Here is a 20,139-nt window from a genome sequence, read left to right as displayed (position 1 = left end):
ATGCCTTCACGAAACAAGACCGGCAAGTATCCAACTTGCATGTTGCAACCTGTCATAAATATAAAGGGAAGGGTAAACCCCTTTGAAATCCCTCCTGGCCAGGGGAAAGCTCCTCTCACCTGTAAAGGGTTAAGAAGCTAAAGGTAACCTCGCTGGCACCTGACCAAAATGACCAATGAGGAGACAAGATACTTTCAAAAGCTGGGAGGAGGGAGAGAAACAAAGGGTCTGTGTCTGTCTGTAGTCGTCTTGGCCGGGGACAGAACAGGAATGGAGTCTTAGAACTTTTAGTAAGTAATCTAGCTAGGTATGTGTTAGATTATGATTTCTTTAAATGGCTGAGAAAAGAATTGTGCTGAATAGAATAACTATTTCTGTCTGTGTATCTTCTTTGTAACTTAAGGTTTTGCCTAGAGGGGTTCTCTATGTTTTTGAATCTAATTACCCTGTAAGATATCTACCATCCTGATTTTACAGGGGGGATTTCTTTATTTCTATTTACTTCTATTTTTTATTAAAAGTCTTCTTGTAAAACACTGAATGCTTTTTCATTGTTTTCAGATCCAAGGGTTTGGGTCTGTGGTCACCTATGCAAATTGGTGAGGCTTTTTACCAAACCTTGTCCAGGAAGTGGGGTGCAAGGTTTTGGGAAGTATTTTGGGGGGAAGGACGCGTCCAAACAGCTCTTCCCCAGTAACCAGTATTAGTTTGGTGGTGGTAGCGGCCAGTCCAAGGATAACGGGTGTAATATTTTGTACCTTGGGGAAGTTTTGACCTAAGCTGGTAAAGATAAGCTTAGGAGGTTTTTCATGCAGGTCCCCACATCTGTACCCTAGAGTTCAGAGTGGGGGAGGAACCGTGACACAACCTGAATGTCTTCTGGCACCTCCAGAATCTCAGAGAGTAACAGCAACTGAAATTCCTCTTCAAAAACAGAAATGGTGCTAATAAGAAGGGAAAATATTTGAAGAACTTGTCAAGACTCAGACCTCACCAGTGACCAATGGCATTAGACCACAGATCATCAAGTTGGTGTGAAGCCTTAGGCTTTTGCTGGACTCATCGCCACTCCAGGAGTAATAGACTCAAAAATTGCTACTGCAGTGAGGAATTTTCGATGGATGACTTACCAGGAAACTGCATCTTTTTTTCTCGGGAATGGACCAGCATCCTTCATGCTAAAACTCATTCTGTGATGCCAGAGTCTGAAAATTACAGGTGTCAAAAGAAAACTGAAGTTGGTGCAGCATATGGTAGCATATATATCAGAACAGTGCAAGACATCGCCTGTGCTTTGTGAATTCATTGGTTCTCCATTCATTTCAGAACAGAATTCAAAGATCTGGTCCTAACCTATAAAGCCCTTAATGAACTGGTAAAGATGAACAGAGAAAATGCCATTTGTTCTTGACTGCTACTTTTCATCATAATATGGTCCAGCTCTCAGATACCAATGTACTAAGCACCTTGTAAAAAACTGCAATATAAAGACTGATAGAAACATAAGCTGAGGAAGCTCTGCATTGTCACCAATAGACATGATTCTGCTACCATGGAGACAGATAGATCGGTATGAATCTAAGTACTTGTGGCACCTTAGCGACTAACCAGTTTATTTGAGCATCCAATGAAGTGAGCTGTAGCTCACGAAAGCTTATGCTCAAATAGATTGTTTAGTCTCTAAGGTGCCACAAGTACTCCTTTTCTTTTTGCAAATACAGACTAACACAGCTGTTACTCTGAAACCTATGAATCTGAGTGATCTTATCTGCAAAATAATTTGAATTTATAATTTAATAGAATGAGGTTACTTACGCATCCAAAATGAGTTCTGTTTTCCCTATCTTTGAGCAACAAGGTTGTCTACCTGTCCTGCAAATAATCAGCAAACTGTTTTGGGCTTCAAATTAAACAGCATAAACGAGTAATTTCATTAGGAGTTAGAGAGAGACTAATATTTCTCAAATATCCCAATCAGTATTTCCTAGGTATAGCCTAGGTAAATAGTAACCACTAGCCTTGGTAAATAGTAACCACTCTGAATTAGATTTTGAATAATATAAAGCAGCATGTTGAAGGTTGGGAGTATTGTTTGCGCCTACTGACTACCAGACATCAGCAGAGTTGTTTAACCATCTGGGGGGAAAAGTAAGCATACGTTTTTGTTTTCTTGGTGCTTATTTCTTCTCTGATTTCACAACTTTGTACATGTGGAAACTGTAATTCCTCCTCTCCCCTCCCTCCCCCCACACACTGTTTCTAACAAGCTAACCCTAAGCATTCTAACCTAACCCTAAGCTAACCCTAACCCCTCTAACCTTCTAACCCTAAGCATTCAAACTAGCTACATTCGTTTTCCACCATCTTCCCTGGTGAGTAAAGAAGTGTGCCTAAACTGCTTATATACCAATTGAGTGGCAAATCAAACCAAACCTACCTGATTTTAGTGACTATCAAATTTCTAAGCTAAGGCCAATAATACAGTCCTTACCTTTGGAAAGCTTGCATCAACTGTAATATTTCTTAATTTAATAAAAAGGTTAGGAAGGACAATTCATATGTTAATAAATTGTGATCAAAATAAAAAGCGTAGCTTGCTTTGACTCCAACAAAACCATTTTACCACAGGAAAAGTGAGGATTGATGGGTTTGCCATTTTAGTGACTTAGACTGCTTTATTAATAATTCTTTGGAAGCTGACTTTCCCTCAAAATAGGCAGTGTTTAGTCTCAGCGTCCTTGACTGAAATTGTCTACCTGCCAATGAGCAGAAGTGGAATCCACAAGAATTTGTTTGCCTATCTAGCACATAGATTTTAACTGATTTAGATAAGAATGGTCCATCCAGCTCAGTATGCTGTCTTCCAACAGTGGCCAATGCCAGATGCTTCAGAGGGAATGAACAGAACTAATATCAGTGATCCATCCCCTGTCGTCCACTCCCAGTTTCTGTCAAATAGAGGCTAGGGATACTCAGAGTATGCATCCCTACACATCATGGCTATTAGCCATTGATGGGGCTATCCTCCAGAAAGTCATCCAGTCCTTTTTTTTAACCCTGTTGTAATTTTGACCTTCACAACATCTCCTGGCAAAGAGTTCCACAGGTTGACTGTGCTTTGTGTAAAGAAGTATTTCCTTTCATTTGTTTTTTTATAGACCTCTATCATATCCCCCCTTAGCACTCTCTTTTCCAAGCTGAAATGTCCCAGTCCTATTAATCTTTCCTTGTATGGAAGCTGTTCCATATTCCTAATAATTTTTGTTGCTCTTTTCTGTAGCTTTTCCAATTCCAATATATCTTTTTTTAGTTGGGGCAACCAGATTTGCATGCAGTATTCAAGATGTGGGTATACCATGGATTTATGTAAAGGCATGGATTTATGTCTTCTTATCTATCCCTTTGTAATGATTCCCAACATTCTGTTAGCTTTTTTGACTGCCACTGCACATTGAGTGGATGTTTTCCAAGAACTCTTCACAATGACTCCAAGATATCTTTCTTGAATGGTAACAGCTAATTTAGACCTCATCATTTTGTATGTATCATTGGGAAGTATGTTTTCCATTGTGCATTATGTTGCATTTATCAACACTGAATTTCATCTGCCATTTTGTTGCCCAGTCACCTAGTTTTGTGAGCTCCCTTTGTAATTCTTTGCAGTCTGCTTTGGACTTAATCATCTTGAGTAGTTTTGTGTCCTCTGCAAATTTTACCACCTCACTATTTACCCATTTTTCCAGATCATTTATGAATATGTTGAACAGAACTGGTCCCAGTACAGACCCCACAAGGAACACCACTATTTACCACTATTCACCACATTTTGAAAACTGACCATTTATTCCTATCCTTTATTTCCCATCTTTTAACCATTAATTGATCTATGGGAGCACCTTCCCTCATGTCCCATGACAGCTTACTTTGCTTAAGAGCCTTTGGTGAGGGACTTTGTCAAAGGCTCTCTGAAAATCCAAGTATCGTATATCCACTAGTAGATCGCCCTTGTCCACGTTTGTTGCCCCTAAAAGAATTCTAATAGATAGATGAGGCATAATTTTCCCTTAACAAAAGCCATGTTGACTCTTTCCCAACATATTGTGTTAATCTATGGGTCTCATAGGTCTGTTCTTTACTATAGTTTCAACCAGTTTGCCTGGTACTGAAGTTATTGGCCTGTAATTGCCGGGATTGCCTCTGGAGACTTTTTTACTAATTGGTATCACATTAGCTATTTTCCAGTCATCTGCTATAGAAGCTGATTTAAATGATAGGTTACATAGCACAGTTAGTAATTCTGCAATTTTGTATTTGAGTTCCTTCAGAATTCTTGGGTGAATACCATCTGGTCCTAGTGACTTATTACTGTTTAATTTATCCGTTTGTTCCAAACCCTCCTCTAATGACACCTCAATCTGGACAGTTCCTCAGATTTGTCACCTAAAAAGAATGTTTCAGGTGTGAGGATCTCTCTCACTTCCTCTGCAGTGAAGATTGATACAAAGAATTCATTTAGTTTCTCAGCAAAGGGCTTATCTTTCTTGAGTGCTCCTTTAGCACCTCAATCATCTAGTGGCCCCATTGATTGTTTAGCAGGCTTCCTGCTTCTGATGTACTTAAAAAAATGTTTGCTGTTACTTTTATAATCTTTGACTAATTGTTCTTCAAAATCTTTTTGGCCTGCCTAATTATACTTTTACATTTTATATATGGGAATTATTTTGATTCAGGGATGTAACCTGTGTTTTTCTGTATCTTATTACAACTACTCAACGATAAAGTTTCCAATTGGGGCAAATTAGTCACACTACCTAAATATAGCTTTAAAAAACCTTATCCTTTGGTTTTCTGTCTAGTTAGACTATTTCCCAACAAGATTTTATTATTCATTTTAGGATTTTGGAAAAAGCAGACATTTTTAAATACTAAGCAATATTTAAAATATGTATTTGCAAAACACAATTGGCAGTATCCTAAGATTATAATATAAAGAAGGAAACTCTCCCTTCCCAGTCCAGGAGAAAATATTTTGCTAGATCACCTCTGAATTACAGATGTAATTTTATTTCCTATAAGCAGAGACAGCGTCATCAGGCATTTTTCTCAAGTAATGTACCAGTGATAGGAGTGCTAGATAGGCAACCTTGTTGAAGGGAATTCCTAATCGTTTCAATAATAGGTCCTGAAATCTTGCCTTTAAACGTTTTATAAGAGTCACAGCCGTCTGTCTCTGCATCATTTCTAGATTTAAAGTGAGTGAAACATCTTAGAACTGTGGTATACCCTATCAAGATTTATAGTAATATTTCAGTCCAATCGAGAGGCTTAAGATTATACAGAAATTTCATATCAGTTTTAGGGTGGGGTATTGAACTTCAGATAAGATTTATACTGAAAATTTCCCATGTCTTTGTTAGTATTGCATGACATAAGAGTTCTGCCAAGGAAGTTTTGTAAGCCTTGCTAGCATTTTACCTGTCTTATTACTCTGTTGAATAAGTCAGTGTCTTGCAAATAATGATGGAGCATTAGCCTGTACTAGGTGCTTTAGAGTTTCACTTGCACAAATTTTACACTAGTGAAATGCCATTTTACTTAGTGTTCACAAATCAAAAGGTGCTGTTCCCTTTGTAGAGGCTGAGGCCATATCTATACATACTGTACTGCAGCGGTGCAGCTGAAGCACATCTGGTGAAGATGCTCTGTGTCAGCGGGAGAAGCTCTCCCTGTGCTCATGAGGGGGTTGGAATATACACACCTTTGAGTGACATAAGTTTTGCCAACGTACATTGTAGTGTAGACATAGCCTTGAGATTGGGGAAAGGTATTCAGTGTCGCAGCTAAATACAAGTGGAACAGAGTGTTTAGCAGAAGAAGTTAACACTAGTTGCAAGAGATCATTAAAGGTGAAGTAGACTGTTAACACCTCTGCAGCTGTAAGAAAAGGATGGTTATTTGGTTACACGTTGTTGTAATGAGCATAAATCCTGTGTCTTTATTGAGTCTATAATTTATTGGGTCTATCAAAGTTATGATTTTAAAATGCTTGTCTTTTGAAGGTGTTGTGCAGGTTTTCATTGAGGATGAAGGCTGAAAAGTCAGATACGAGTGATCATTTTGCGAGAAGCGTTTGCCCATGGGTGCTAGGGTGTTTTTGTCTTTTATTGTGGTTTTGTATGAGTTCATTTGAGGAGAGTAGTGATTCCTCTCTATTTAGTTATCTTGGTTCTTATTTTTTACCTATAACCATTGTGTTTAAGCAGGAACTTGTAAGAAGCAGTAGCTATATAGAGAGAGGGAGAGAGAGAGAGTTACAGACACATGCTATATAGATTTTAATGACTTCTGGCAATAGGATTGAAATACTTAGCACTTAAGTAAAAAGAAAAGGAGTACTTGTGACACCTTAGAGACTAACCAATTTATTAGAGCATAAGCTTTCGTGAGCTACAGCTCACTTCATCGGATGCATGAATACATCGGATACAGACTAACACGGCTACTACTCTGAAACTTAGCACTTAAGTAGTGCTTTTATAATTTCAAAGAACTTACTGAACAAACATTATATAAACAATCTTCAAAACACCACTGTAAATTAGAGAAATATTATTTACTTCCATTTACAAAAGGGGGAACTGAGATGCAGATATTTTGTAATATGCCCAAAGTCACACAGGGAGTCATTGTCAATACCTGAATTAGAGCTCAGGAGTTCTTGACTCTGAGTTTTGTTTTCAGTCCACTACACCACATTGACTACTATGTTCTTCTGCACTATTTATTTCCAAAAGGGTTAAAAGAAATAAAATTCTGGGGGTTTGGGTTCCATTTCTGTGAGGCACAATCAGTAACAGTAATTGGCCCAATTATGGTAATGATTTTACAATAGAGACCAACCAAAAGGTATTGATGGGTGAACCTCAATAGAATTAGTTAAGATAAGGATTTAAAATTTTAGTTGCTTAACTTCAAAAGCTTCACCAAATTTATTCTAACTGCTTTGGTCTGGAAATTGAGCTGTGAATCTTGTGAGAACAGGGTTTCTTGTGAAACTCAGCCTAGAAATAATGTGCATATTTTTTAACAGTGAGGGTAATGACCATTGGAACAACTTACAAGGGCTTTGGTGGATTCTGCATCACAGGAAATTTTAAAATCATGAATGGATGTTTTTCTAAAAGAGATCCTTTAGTTCAAGCACAGCTATTGGAATTGAAGCAGAAATTAATACAGGGAAATCCTATGGCCTGTGTTATGCAGAAGGTCAGATGGTCACTTCTGGCCCTAAAATGTGTGAACCTATGAAAGTGTTCAGTGTGGCCAGAAGTAGCACTTGGGATGGTACTCTGGTACTTAGATACATGTCCTTGCTGAGACCTGAGCTGTATGAACACTGAACATTTTGGTTAGTTTTCTTAAAACTTCAAAGTATTAAGTGTTGGGTGAAAGTTTCTGTTCATTCCTATTTCATTAAAAAAATGCACCCAACTCTTCTAGAAGGATATGTGTTTTAGAAAAGCATTTTCAAAAGGTTCAAGTATAATGCAGTGCCCTTTATGTAGAAGGGCTTCCGCACATTAAACAAGACTATTTTCTTGCTGTAGAGAACAGCTGGTTTTGAGTACTCTGTTTACTAATATGCCAGAAACAAGATGACACAAAAGCATTTAACAAACAAATAAAAACCCATCATCATTGAGTCTACATTATCATTATATATGAAGGCCTCTTTAACTCTGAAGTAAACTGTCATAATCCTTAAAATGCAGAGTTGTTGTAGCCATGCTGGTCCCAGGATATTAGAGAGACAAGGTGGATGGGGTGATATTTTTTATTGACCCAATTTGTGTTGGTGAGAGAGATAAGCTTTCGAGCCACACAGAGCTCGTTCTTGAAACCTGGTCTCTCTCACCAACAGAAGTTGGTTCAATAAAAGATATTACCTCACACACCTTGTATCTCTAATAATCTGTAACAGGCAGAAGGAAGTGGGACCAGCCTTGCTAGCAGAGGTGCTGTGCCTGGCCAGAGTTTAAAGCTGCCTTTCTCTACCTTTATTAGGGGAGAGTTCTGTCCAGCATTCTCAGGAGTGAATCTCTTTTGCACCCGTAGGAGCTGCTGCTCCAATGGTTAAGAGGTCCCTGAATCTTTCTCCATGTGTGAGATCAAATAATTATACTTGGCACTTATAAAATGCCTTTCATCTGAAGATCTCAAAGCCCTTTTCAGTATGTATCCTCACAACACCTCTCTGTATAATTCCCATTTTACAAATTAAATCAAGTCACAGGGAGGTGAAGTGTTTTACCCAAATTCACAGTTGCTTGCAAAGCTAGAAATACAATCCAGATATCCTGACTCCCAAGTCCCTACTCTAATCCCTATACAGTGCTCACCACTGAAATTTTTACAGTTTTGCTGTTTCAAATAGGTAATATTACCATCATTTTCCTTATACTCAGGCATGGGGAGTGTCATAATGTGTGAATTATTTGCAAAGGCATTTGTACAGATTGTGGTGGTGACGACTGTAACACAGAGTCATCCATCTGAATCATAAATAAAATTGACCAAAATGCAAGTCATATGCAGGTTTCTCAAGAAAGCAGTAAAGAGCACTTAGTTCTGACCTTAAGTAACATAAATCTGAGTTACTAAAGAGCAATCTTGTACTTAAAAGGAGATCGTGTTTAAATCAGTTATTAACAGGCATACAGAAAAAGTGGAGGGGACATGGTGGAGGAGGGGCTCTTTGAGCAAAATAACCTGTTTTCCTTTTTAAAATCATTTAGAGGGCATAATAATTAAGTGTTTTATTGTGTTTTTTGAAACATAGTCTGTGAATGTGTGTGGGGAAGTGCACCATCCTGGCAGCAGTTCCTGAGGGCCTGATTTCCATGTCGCTTACACCATTACACTAGCATACTCTTATTTACTTCTTGGTTTACATCAGTGTGAGAGGACAATCAGGCCATCTAGCATTCATGGAGACATAATACCTTGATGAATGATTAAGGGGCAGCCAAGTGTGCAATGTGCATTCTATCTACAGTGGCTGAGCTTTGCAGGCTGGCATAGAATGAAGAGCCAGGCCATGCCCTGTCCCACTCTGGCCCCTTTGGTAATTCTAGCACTGGTGACTCTAGAGGCTCTCCTGATGCTTGGTTTCAGAGTAACAGCCGTGTTAGTCTGTATTCGCAAAAAGAAAAGGAGTACTTGTGGCACCTTAGAGACTAGCCAATTTATTTGAGCATAAGCTTTTGTGAGCTACAGCTCACTTCATCGGATGCTCCTGATGCTCGTACTTTGGGAATGTAAGGACTGAGATGTTGGCTATCACATACCCTGGGTAGAAAGAGAGGCCCATACGCACTCTTCCTCTCTTCCCTCTTCTGTATGTCCATACAGGGCTAGCTCCAACCTAGCCTCATGTTGCTTCTTTGTCGTTTAACCTAATAATATACAATAGCACAACTAAAATGTTTAAAAAGGAAGGCATTATTTATTTGTTCAATATAGGCAAAAATCACTGCTGGCAAAAATTTTCCAACTCTATTGTAGTCAGTGGAATTGATTGCTCTTGTTTATTCAGTGGAGATATTGGCCCTATGAATTTAAGATGTTACACTCGAAGTTCTTGCTATTAAAAAGGTTGATGGCCTCTCTTCATCTGTCATCCACGTTTCAAAACCTTATAGAAAATGGATAAAATGTAACATTTAATTGTCTTGCAGTCTCTAGCATCCCTCGTAGTGGACTTTTCCCTCAAGGTTCGTCCAAACAAGTCCTAAATCTTTATTATTTTCCACAGTTGCTGTTATTCTGTAAATCTGTTGTAACGGCACCTAGTACTTCCAGTCAAGTGAGGAGCCTGGTGCTTCAAAAGCCACCTCCAGTACTATTAATGTGTAGGCCTGCAAGGAGAATGAGACAATTAGCTGATTCTCCCCTTCTTTTCTGTTTTTCAGTCCCCCAAATTAATACAAATCAATTGCTAGTGTTCCACACCATTAGGGTAGCAAAAATTCTAAAGACATTTAATTTTAAAAACTACTAGAAATTTGAAAATAAATATCTGTCCACTTTTTGTGTCTTCTAGCATGACAAAACATTTATTAATTTCTGCTGTTTTAAGTAGCAAAGCTTCTTGGTAAAAATGATTTTCTAATGACATTGGCTTTCTAGAGAATACAACTTTGCTAGTGAGAATTTAATGACTGCCCTACGATAATTGTTGTTAACTCGTGGAAGTGGTGACATTTTGCAGATCAGTCCCTGACTACACCATAGTCTGCTCAAAACGTGCTTTGCACACACTATTTAATGCTTTTAATTGCAAGTCTTAGTCTGCTTTCTCTTGCTTGCAATTAATGTCTGTTGCTATAGAACATCTCTAATGCTCAACTGAAAAGTAATTTACAAGCATATATTTTCTACTGAAATTTAATTCAGCAGATTATTTAATTGTGTCCTATGATAGTGAAAAGAGAAGTGAAAAGCCAGTTTCTCATTGATATAGAGCATTCACAAACAAATATATAGAAAGGGACAAATTTATACATACCTTAAATACAAAATAAGCAATAACAGGCTGTCCTGTGTCCAAATATACACACTCATTTTTAAATAAAGAGTCATAGATTTTGTTTACATGGTGTTTTGGAAAGATTCATTTGATTTTATTATAGTTTTTATAGATGCTGGATTTTGTTACTTCTCCCATTGTTCCTCTGAAAATGAGTACAAATTTCCTAGGAGTTCATCGGTTCCTTAGTATCCTATATCCGATCCCGTTGTCTTGATGGGAGATTTTTCTGAGCTACAACTGCATTATTTGCCTCTATGAGTTTTTAAATGATTCTGATTTACTGATTACTGAGTACTGATTTAATCCCTTTTCCCATTCATTTTATGCTTATCCTATCTGCAGCCTTTCCTCTCTACTACCTCTATCTTACTTGCAAAGCCATCCTTTCTGAGAACCCTGATGCATCTCTTTCACAAAAGTGTTCTGTCTCCACCAGTTTGTACATTAGAGCTCCATGTTCATTCCAAAATCTGCTTCTCTTCTCAATGTACTACAGTGCTGTTCTTGCTTATGTTTTAAAAGATAGCAGGCATTTGGTTTTCTGCTCACAAAGATATCTGTGCTAATCAAATGCAAAAGTGACTTGGCGTGCACATTCTGATGTTTTTTGAATCTCATCAAGTCATGTATTAATGTGTCTCTAATGGTATGATTTCTTTTCACACCTCTACGGTGATTGAAACTCAGTCCTTTTAAGTGAGATCTCCTAACCAGTGTATGGCGGTTCCAATTAGCTTCTCTTGGGCCTGAAGTGCATCACAAACGGTAACAAGGTCTCCCAGGAACACTTTTGTTGCAAGTACTGTAGTCATATTTCCTCATTAGTTCCTTTCAATTGTCACTAATGCCATGTTCCAAGCTTTTGAGAAGTAGACCAAAAACAGAAAAACTAGGTATCAGTGTAGAATAGACAATTATTTTTCATATTTCAAGACCCCTTTGAATGCCTTTGATAGTTTTGAAGCTTACACAGTTTAATTTATTAACCATTACCACTCACTAAAGTCAGAGGATTTAGTGATTTGTTGCCTCGGAAAAGAGAAAAAATATTTTGTCATGGCCGATGGTTCATTTTCTAAATTTGTGATTTTTTAACATTATTTTTAGTCTTTTAATTAAATTTTGCACAAACTATGAGCAAAATAAGAAAAACATAAAGTGTTTAACCATGTTGTGTGTACTTTTATATGGGTACCGTCAAAACCAATAGGCCTCAATTTTTGGTATGGTCTGTGTGTGTCCAGATCATGCTTTTTTCTGCTCCACTTGTCAGCGCAGTTCTTGGGAGGATAACAGTTTTTGGAGACTCTTGCCCTTGCAGATGCTCTAAAGGAATGATTTTTTTTTAACATTTCATTACTCTGCCTGCTTGTGTATGTAGAACTGAGAAGGGCTGAGGAAAGGAACAGCACAATATGGAGGTGCACTGTTGCACACTTTCTCCAGGGTTTGTCAACAGTGGTCCTTCTAACCTAGGAAGCTGAGATTTTAACAATGTTGCAGTTGTTTTTTGTCAAGTTGTCATGCTTTTCAGAAATATTAAGACATTTTTAACTAATAGGTGTAAGAGGCAGTTTTGATCCTGTCATCCTCAGAACACCACTTAACTATGGGAGTTTGAAACTCCATTCATCATCACAGTACTGAACAGATTCTGGTTGCTTACAAATTCGTAACACATTTCGTAACACTTCATATTTACGTTAGTTATGTTCTTCCTCTGTGAAATATTATTTAATTGGTTTTGTACTGTAAAATAATTTTGTGCTATTTGTATTTTCCTGGGCTCTGTACATTTGCTTGTTCAGGCTACCAACTATCAAATTTGATGATAATTAACTGCATATCAGTCTGTCAGAGAGTAGTCTTCATAAAACTTATGGTGGATGTGGAAAAGGCTTGGCAAGATGGCACAAGGGCTTTTCCTTTGGCATCTTCAGACTGAGTGAATGAGTAATTACATCCCTCCCATAAAATACACTATTTATAGTTCGCTCTTCTTTGGAATTTTTCCTTTGTTAGATGGTTCTAAATTCTCCTCCTTGAGAAAAGTCACAAATCAAGTCAGAAGATTATATTTTTAGTGAGCTCAGTTCCTGAGTATCTTGTTTTTATTCTACAAGCTCTACTAATTGAATTTCTTTAGCCCTTTGATAAGGAATAATTCATTGTTTTGATTATAAAATTGAAGGGCTCAAAAGAATATGTACATGTAAGTGTATTTTCATAGTCTGGGAAAAGCAAAACTTATTTTTATCGTTATTCTAAGACGCACTCCTATTTCCAACTTTCTTTCTGCAAAAACGTTTGCTCTTTCTATAGGTAAATTGACATTAAATAATGAATTGTTCAAAATAATATTTTTTTAAAAATCTAACATTTTATGAAAATGGGTGCAAATCAGCCACAGTATAAACTTAATGTCTTAAAAAGACAGATATGGCTACAATTTGGGGTAATTTTTTGATGGATTATAGCAAACAGAGTAAATATGACTTGGTCCTTGCTTTGTAGAAAAGGTTAATATCATTTGATGCTTTTACCCTTTTTCTTTGATTTCATTTTTAACAATGATTAATAAAGGTAATGAATATACAACTACTTTCCCCTCTCCCTTTCATATTGTAAGGGACATGTTCACAAAAATAGTTTTAATATGTGTTCTTTCCTATACAAGTTGATTAGTATGTGGGGGAGGCAATCTAAAGTGTTTTTGATATCCCTACAAATTAATTTACATGCGGGTGAGCTACAGAAGGGAACTAAAAGTGAGAATTAAATGGTGGAGCATAGAGGCAGCTGAAGGTGAACACAGGCATTTCTATAGCATTGTTCTAGCTATATTAAAAATTGCATGCTTTCAAAGAAATATGTGATCAATTCATTTATTTGGATGCCCCAGGTGATTCAGTGTTTTCATAAAATGAAAAATGGTCACATTTTGACAATGGGTTTCATGTATTCAAATGTAGTGCAATCAGCTGAAAATTGTGAAAAATTTACTCGGATTGTAGAAAGTTGAACCGTGTTTTCAATTTAAATTCTGTGTAGTTGCTCTGAAAACTGTAGAGGATTCCACAAGCCGTGCAATGGGGGTTCAACTCTCACAATTAGAATAGCACAATTTGGGAAAATTAAAGAATAGTCCCTTGGGTCCTAGTTAGTGAACTCACGTGATTATGTTAAAATTTAAGCTTTCATTAAAAATAATGCAATCTTGTATTTATGCTCATGGAGAAAAGTTGCAAAATATAAACTGAGTGTAAATCAGTGCAGTGCATCTGTCTCAGTCTTCAGCAAACCTGAAAAACAGTTCTCAGAAACATAAATTGCCTCCAGAGTTGGGTGCTCCTGAACCCCAGAAACCTCTCCTAATGCCATTCCTAAGAGGTGTGAGGCCATGACATGGGTAGGGGAAGCCATTTAGGGCAATGGATTGCCTTCACCTGGCCCTGAACATGGTGTCTTTGCAATGTTTCATAATTGACGACAAAATGAAAAACTAGGTTGTTTCTTTGGTTTGACTCTCTTCAGTTAGTAATGTTCAGGATTAATTATAATGCTGTGTACTTGCTCAGTTAACCTTCTCTTGGTAAACACTGACATAATTATAAAAAATTCTAAACCTTATAGAATACATCTCATGAGACACAATAATATAAATAATTTTTTCCAAGATTAGAAGTTGGCCCAAAGTGTGTAATGTATGTAAGAAACATTTTCAAATTAGGATTGGAACTTCAGTTCTGTGCCTCATGACTTACTTCATAAATGTTAATAGGCAACATATCAAAATGTTCCTGTTAATTAAAAGGGCTGTTCAGCTTTTAATTTATCTAATTTGCAGATATATGGTAGACTGCAAGTAGTTCTTGTTAAAATGTATCTAGTCTCATTTTGTAGGAGGATAATTTTCTTTTTATTCAGATTATGGATGTGCGTAGTAAAACAGTATTATCATGGAATACAATACAGAAATAAAGTCTTACATTTATTTGTCTTAAAAATAATCACTTTGTGCCACCTCACAAAGGCAACAAATTCCTCTGCCAAAATGAGGTCCTCCAAAAATGTAAATGCATTTAATAAATTTTATACAATAAGAGGGTTTAACTGTCTAGATAGTTTCTGATTTGTATAAAAGTAACCTGATGAACCTGCGTAGTTCTAGAACGTAAGAATGGCCATACTGGGTCAGACCAACAGTGGCCAATGCAGGAGCCCCAGAGGGAGTGAACCTAACAGGTAATGATCTTGTGATCTCTCTCCTGCCATCCATCTCCACCCTCTGACAAACGGAGGCTAGGGACACCATTCCTTACCCATCCTGGCTAATAGCCATTAATGGACTTAACCTCCATGAATTTATCCAGTTCTCTTTTAAACCCTGTTAGAGTCCTAGCCTTCACAACCTCCTCAGGCAAGGAGTTCCACAGGTTGACTGTGCGCTGTATGAAGAAGAATTCCTTTTATTTGTTTTAAAGCTGCTGCCCTTTAATTTCATTTGGTGACCCCTAGTTCTTATATTATGGGAACAAGTAAATAACTTTTCTTTATTCACTTTCTCCACACCACTCTTGATTTTATATACCTCTATCATATCCCCCCTTAGTCTCCTCTTTTCCAAGATGCAAAGTCCTAGCCTCTTTAATCTCTCCTCATATGGGACCTGTTCCAAACCTCTAATCATTTTAGTTGCCCTTTTCTGAACCTTTTCTAATGCCCGTATATCTTTTTTGAGATGAGGGGACTACATCTGTATGCAGTATTCAAAATGCGGGCGTACCATGGATTTATATAAGGGCAATAAGATATTGTCCATCTTATTCTCTATCCATTTTTTAATGATTCCTCACATCCAGTTTGGTTTTTTGACTGCCACTGCACGCAGCGTGGACGTCTTCAGAGAATTATACACGATGACTCCAAGAGCTTTCTCCTGATTAGTGGTAGCTAAATTAGCCCCCATCAAATTGTATGTATAGTTGGGGTTATTTTTTCCAATGTGCATTACTTTACATTTATCCACATTAAATTTCATTTGCCATTTTGTTGCCCAATCATTTTGTTTTGTGAGATCTTTTTTAAGTTCTTCACAGTCTGCTTTGGTCTGAACTATCTTGAGCAGAAAGAAAAGGAGTACGTGTGGCACCTTAGAGACTAACCAATTTATTTGAGCATAAGCTTTCGTGAGGTACAGCTCACTTCATCGGATGCTTACTGTGGAAAGTATAGAAGATCTTTTTATACACACAAAGCATGAAAAAATGGGTGTTTACCACTACAAAAGGTTTTCTCTCCCCCCACCCCACTCTCCTGCTGGTAATAGCTTATCTAAAGTGATCACTCTCCTTACAATGTGTATGATAATCAAGTTGGGCCATTTCCAGACAAATCCAGGTCCCCCCCACACACACACACACAAACCCATGCTCCTGTTGGTAATAGCTTATCTAAAGTGATCACTCTCCTTACAATGTGTATGATAATCAAGGTGGACCATTTCCAGCACAAATCCAGGGTTTTTTCAAGAACATCGGTCGGGGGTAGGAAAAAACAAGGGGAAATAGGTTACCTTGCATAATGACTTAGCCACTCCCAGTCTCTATTCAAGCCTAAATTAATTGTATCCAATTTGCAAATGAATTCCAATTCAACAGTCTCTCGCTGGAGTCTGGTTTTGAAGTTTTTTTGTTGTAATATCTCAACTTTCATGTCTGTAATCGCGTGACCAGAGAGATTGAAGTGTTCTCTGACTGGTTTAAGAATGTTATAATTCTTGACATCTGATTTGTGTCCATTTATTCTTTTACGTAGAGACTGTCCAGTTTGACCAATGTATATGGCAGAGGGGCATTGCTGGCAAATGATGGCATATATCACATTGGTGGATGTGCAGGTGAACGAGCCTCTGATAGTGTGGCTGATGTTATTAGGCCCTGTGATGGTGTCCCCTGAATAGATATGTGGGCACAGTTGGCAAGGGGCTTTGTTGCAAGGATAGGTTCCTGGGTTAGTGGTTCTGTTGTGTGGTATGTGGTTGCTGGTGAGTATTTGCTTCAGGTTGGGGGGCTGTCTGTAGGCAAGGACTGGCCTGTCTCCCAAGATTTGTGAGAGTGTTGGGTCATCCTTCAGGATAGGTTGTAGATCCTTAATAATGCGTTGGAGGGGTTTTAGTTGGGGGCTGAAGGTGACGGCTAGTGGCGTTCTGTTATTTGTGCTGGAAATGGCCCAACTTGATTATCATGCACATTGTAAGGAGAGTGATCACTTTAGATAAGCTATTACCAGCAGGAGAGTGGGGTTGGGGGAGAGAAAACCTTTTGTAGTGGTAAACACCCATTTTTTCATGCTTTCTGTGTATAAAAAGATCTTCTGTACTTTCCACAGTATGCATCCGATGAAGTGAGCTGTAGCTCACGAAAGCTTATGCTCAAATAAATTGATTAGTCTCTAAGGTGCCACAAGTACTCCTTTTCTTTTTGCGAATACAGACTAACATGGCTGTTACTCTGAAACCTATCTTGAGCAGTTGAATATCATCTGCAAACTTTGCCACCTCACTGTTTACCCCTTTCTCCAGATCATTTACGAATAGGTTGAATAGGATTGGTTCTAGGACTGACCCTTGGGGAACACCACTAATTACCCCTCTCCATTCTGAAAATTTACCATTTATTCCTACCCTTTGTTCTCTGTCTTTAACCAGTTCTCGATCCATGAAAGGATCTTTCCTCTTATCCCATGACAACTTAATTTACATAAGAGCCTTTGGTGAAGGACCTTGTCAAAGGCTTTCTGGAAATCTAAATACACTATATCCACTGGATCCCCCTTGTCCACATGTTTGTTGACCCCCTCAAAGAACTCTAATAGATTAGTAAGAATGATTTCCCTTTACAGAAACCATGTTGACTTTTGCCCAACAATTTATGCTCTTCTATGTGTCTGACAATTTTATTCTTTACTATTGTTTCAACTAATTTGCCTGGTACTGACGTTAGACTTACTGGTCTGTAATTGCCAGGATCACCTCCAGAGCCCTTTTTAAATATTGGCGTTACATTAGTTATCTTCCAGTCATTGGGTACAGTAGCTGATTTAAAGGACAGGTTACAAACCATAGTTAACAGTGCCACAATTTCATATTTGAGTTCTTTCAGAACTCTTGGGTGAATGCCATCTGGTCCCGGTGACTTGTTACTGTTAAGTTTCTCAATTAATTCCAAAACCTCCTCTAGTGATGCTTCAACCTGTGATAATTCCTCAGATTTGTCACCTACAAAAGACGGCTCAGGTTGGGGAATCTCCCTAACATCCTCAGCCGTGAAGACTGAAGGAATCGATAATGTGAAAAGAGTTGGTCTCAGTCCAGTTCCCAGAGTGAAAATCACCATCACAGTTGATGCTAATAGGCGCCCTTGTTGGCAGTGTCAGTAGAGAAGAGAAGGACTGGAATGGACATGGAGACTGTATTGTCCTCTGTCCCCTAGGATTTTTACTTAAAGTCAAGGTTGAGATGCAATGGTAAGAAAGTTTTCAGTCTTTCTACATTTGCTGTATCTGCTCTCTGGTTGAAAAGAGGACTTCACTCTTCAGTACTGCCACTCTAACAACTTTCCACAGACTAAGTTCACCCAATTTTAGAAAGGAAAATTAAAAAATTATTAAAAATGTGACCTGATGGATGATATAAATTTGGTGAGGGAAATCAAGGTCAAAGTGACCTCCACAGGAAGTTTTTTAAAAAAGTAGGTTTTGGTTCAGGATTTGAGGAGAGGGAAGGGGACAGATAACACCGAAAGTATGTGATGCTGTTATCACTGTAAATTCTAACAGCTGTTCTGATTTAAGAAATCAAATTGTCAGCATCAACAATAAAATCAGGTTGGGGAATATACTGCTGCTCCCGCTGCTGCTGTGTGGAGTGTGTTCCTGAGGGTATAAATGTATTTTTCCCAAAAGATTATGAAGAATTCAAGCATACATATTTTCACTTTAAAGTTAGCAAATATTTTTATCCTGAGTAATGCAGTTGGATTGACTTGGGAGCTGTAGCAGTCTATTGGGTCAATGACCTGCAAATTAAAGAGGACCCATTCTGGCTCTAAAGGAATTGTTACAATCTATCTTGCAAAAAATCCTCTTTTAAAAATATGTCTATGTAGAAAGTTACCCACTCAGCAGGCTATCACAGCTCGTCTAATGAGCAAGGAATACATTTTAAAATTAGCAGAACAAAAAGACATTTTATGGTACACAATTGATACTGTGTAAATAATACAGTTGTAAACATAACATATAAAGAGATATTAATCCAGATTCAGTTATAATTAAATTATAAAGGATAAACACATATTTTACAATATATTTAGTTCATTTTCCCCCTTTTTTTTGTACTTACAAGTTAAAGAATGAGAGAATTCACAGATAAAGAACTGTTCAATTATATAGTTGTGACAAACCAAACAGAAATGTAGAATTTCAAACCCCATTTTCATAAATTAGACCTTCTGTAAGAACATATTGGAACACAAATGGTACATGCTATTTCATGACCTGATGAATGCTGATCTCTACAATAATCACAGTAAAAACATAAAACTGAATTTCAGCCTGACATTTATAATGGCTGGTATATTCTGTGTCGCTATTGTAATGTAGCTTATGCTTTTTGTCTGCAAAATCTCTCAAAGCTTAAACACTGCATGAAGCAGATCTTGTATCTGATAGTTGCACTGAATTTTACAACAGAAATCAAAACATTTCTGTAACATTTTTTTTTCAAATAACCTCTATGTGATATTGTATATTGAAACTGCATTAGTGTGTCTTTTTATAAGGGTTGTCACAGTCCCACCAGGCTGTTGAGTTTGGGTCCACACAAGTCAGACCATGTATACTTTTAAGCTTACCTTGCTCTGTCTCTTTCTTTGGCCTCTCTTTTTGGGACATGGAAATCTTAGTAGTCAAAAATGTGTCTAATTGAACTCATACATTTTTTAGCATCTGAGTTTAAAAGGTGTGGTAATAATAAATTCTATTGAAAGAGTTCTAGGGAAGGTCACAAAAAGAAGAAAGTTTTGTATAATGCGTTCAGAATTACCTTGTTGTGTTACCGTTGTGGATGAGTCCTTATTGATTTAATATGAAATGAATTCTTGCAAGTGTGACTCTTATTTTATGTGTATTCCAGATGTGTGGAGGTCATTGCTAAAGAAGGACAGAACCTGAAAGAGCTGTATTTGGTATCCTGTAAGATTACCGACTATGGTATGTAAAATGGCTATTGTTTTTCACCCTTTATCAAGACTGATCTGTTGAAACTTTACATGGAGACTTAAAAAGTGGAATTTACCTTGTGATACTTGTAAAAATGTTGCTGTGACACTAGACAGAGAAGATTTAGAATGAAGAAGCTACAGGACAGGCACTCTGTTAGATTTCAGAGAGCTGCAGATTTATCCTTCATATAGAATTGACTAAAAAAATTTGATTGATCTCTGTGATGAGAGTTTGAGTGTTGATCGATAAGCACTCAAATTTAA

At 37.5% G+C, this 20,139-nt stretch overlaps 1 protein-coding gene across 1 annotated transcript in view; it reads left to right on the top strand.

Annotated features, from left to right (window-relative positions):
- The window catches only part of FBXL17 (F-box and leucine rich repeat protein 17), a 488,246-nt gene that overhangs the window by 311,724 nt on the left and 156,383 nt on the right, over window positions 1-20,139 (top strand). Inside the window, exon 7 of the mRNA XM_084629250.1 lies at window positions 19,788-19,864. Coding sequence (XP_084485376.1) covers window positions 19,788-19,864 — 77 coding nt within the window. The remainder of the gene's footprint in view (window positions 1-19,787; window positions 19,865-20,139) is intronic.

Source organism: Lepidochelys olivacea, assembly GCF_965140295.1.
Source record: "Lepidochelys olivacea isolate rLepOli2 genome assembly, chromosome: 5".
Taxonomy (NCBI): Eukaryota; Metazoa; Chordata; order Testudines; family Cheloniidae; genus Lepidochelys; species Lepidochelys olivacea.
This window is presented reverse-complemented; position numbering and strand designations above follow the sequence as displayed.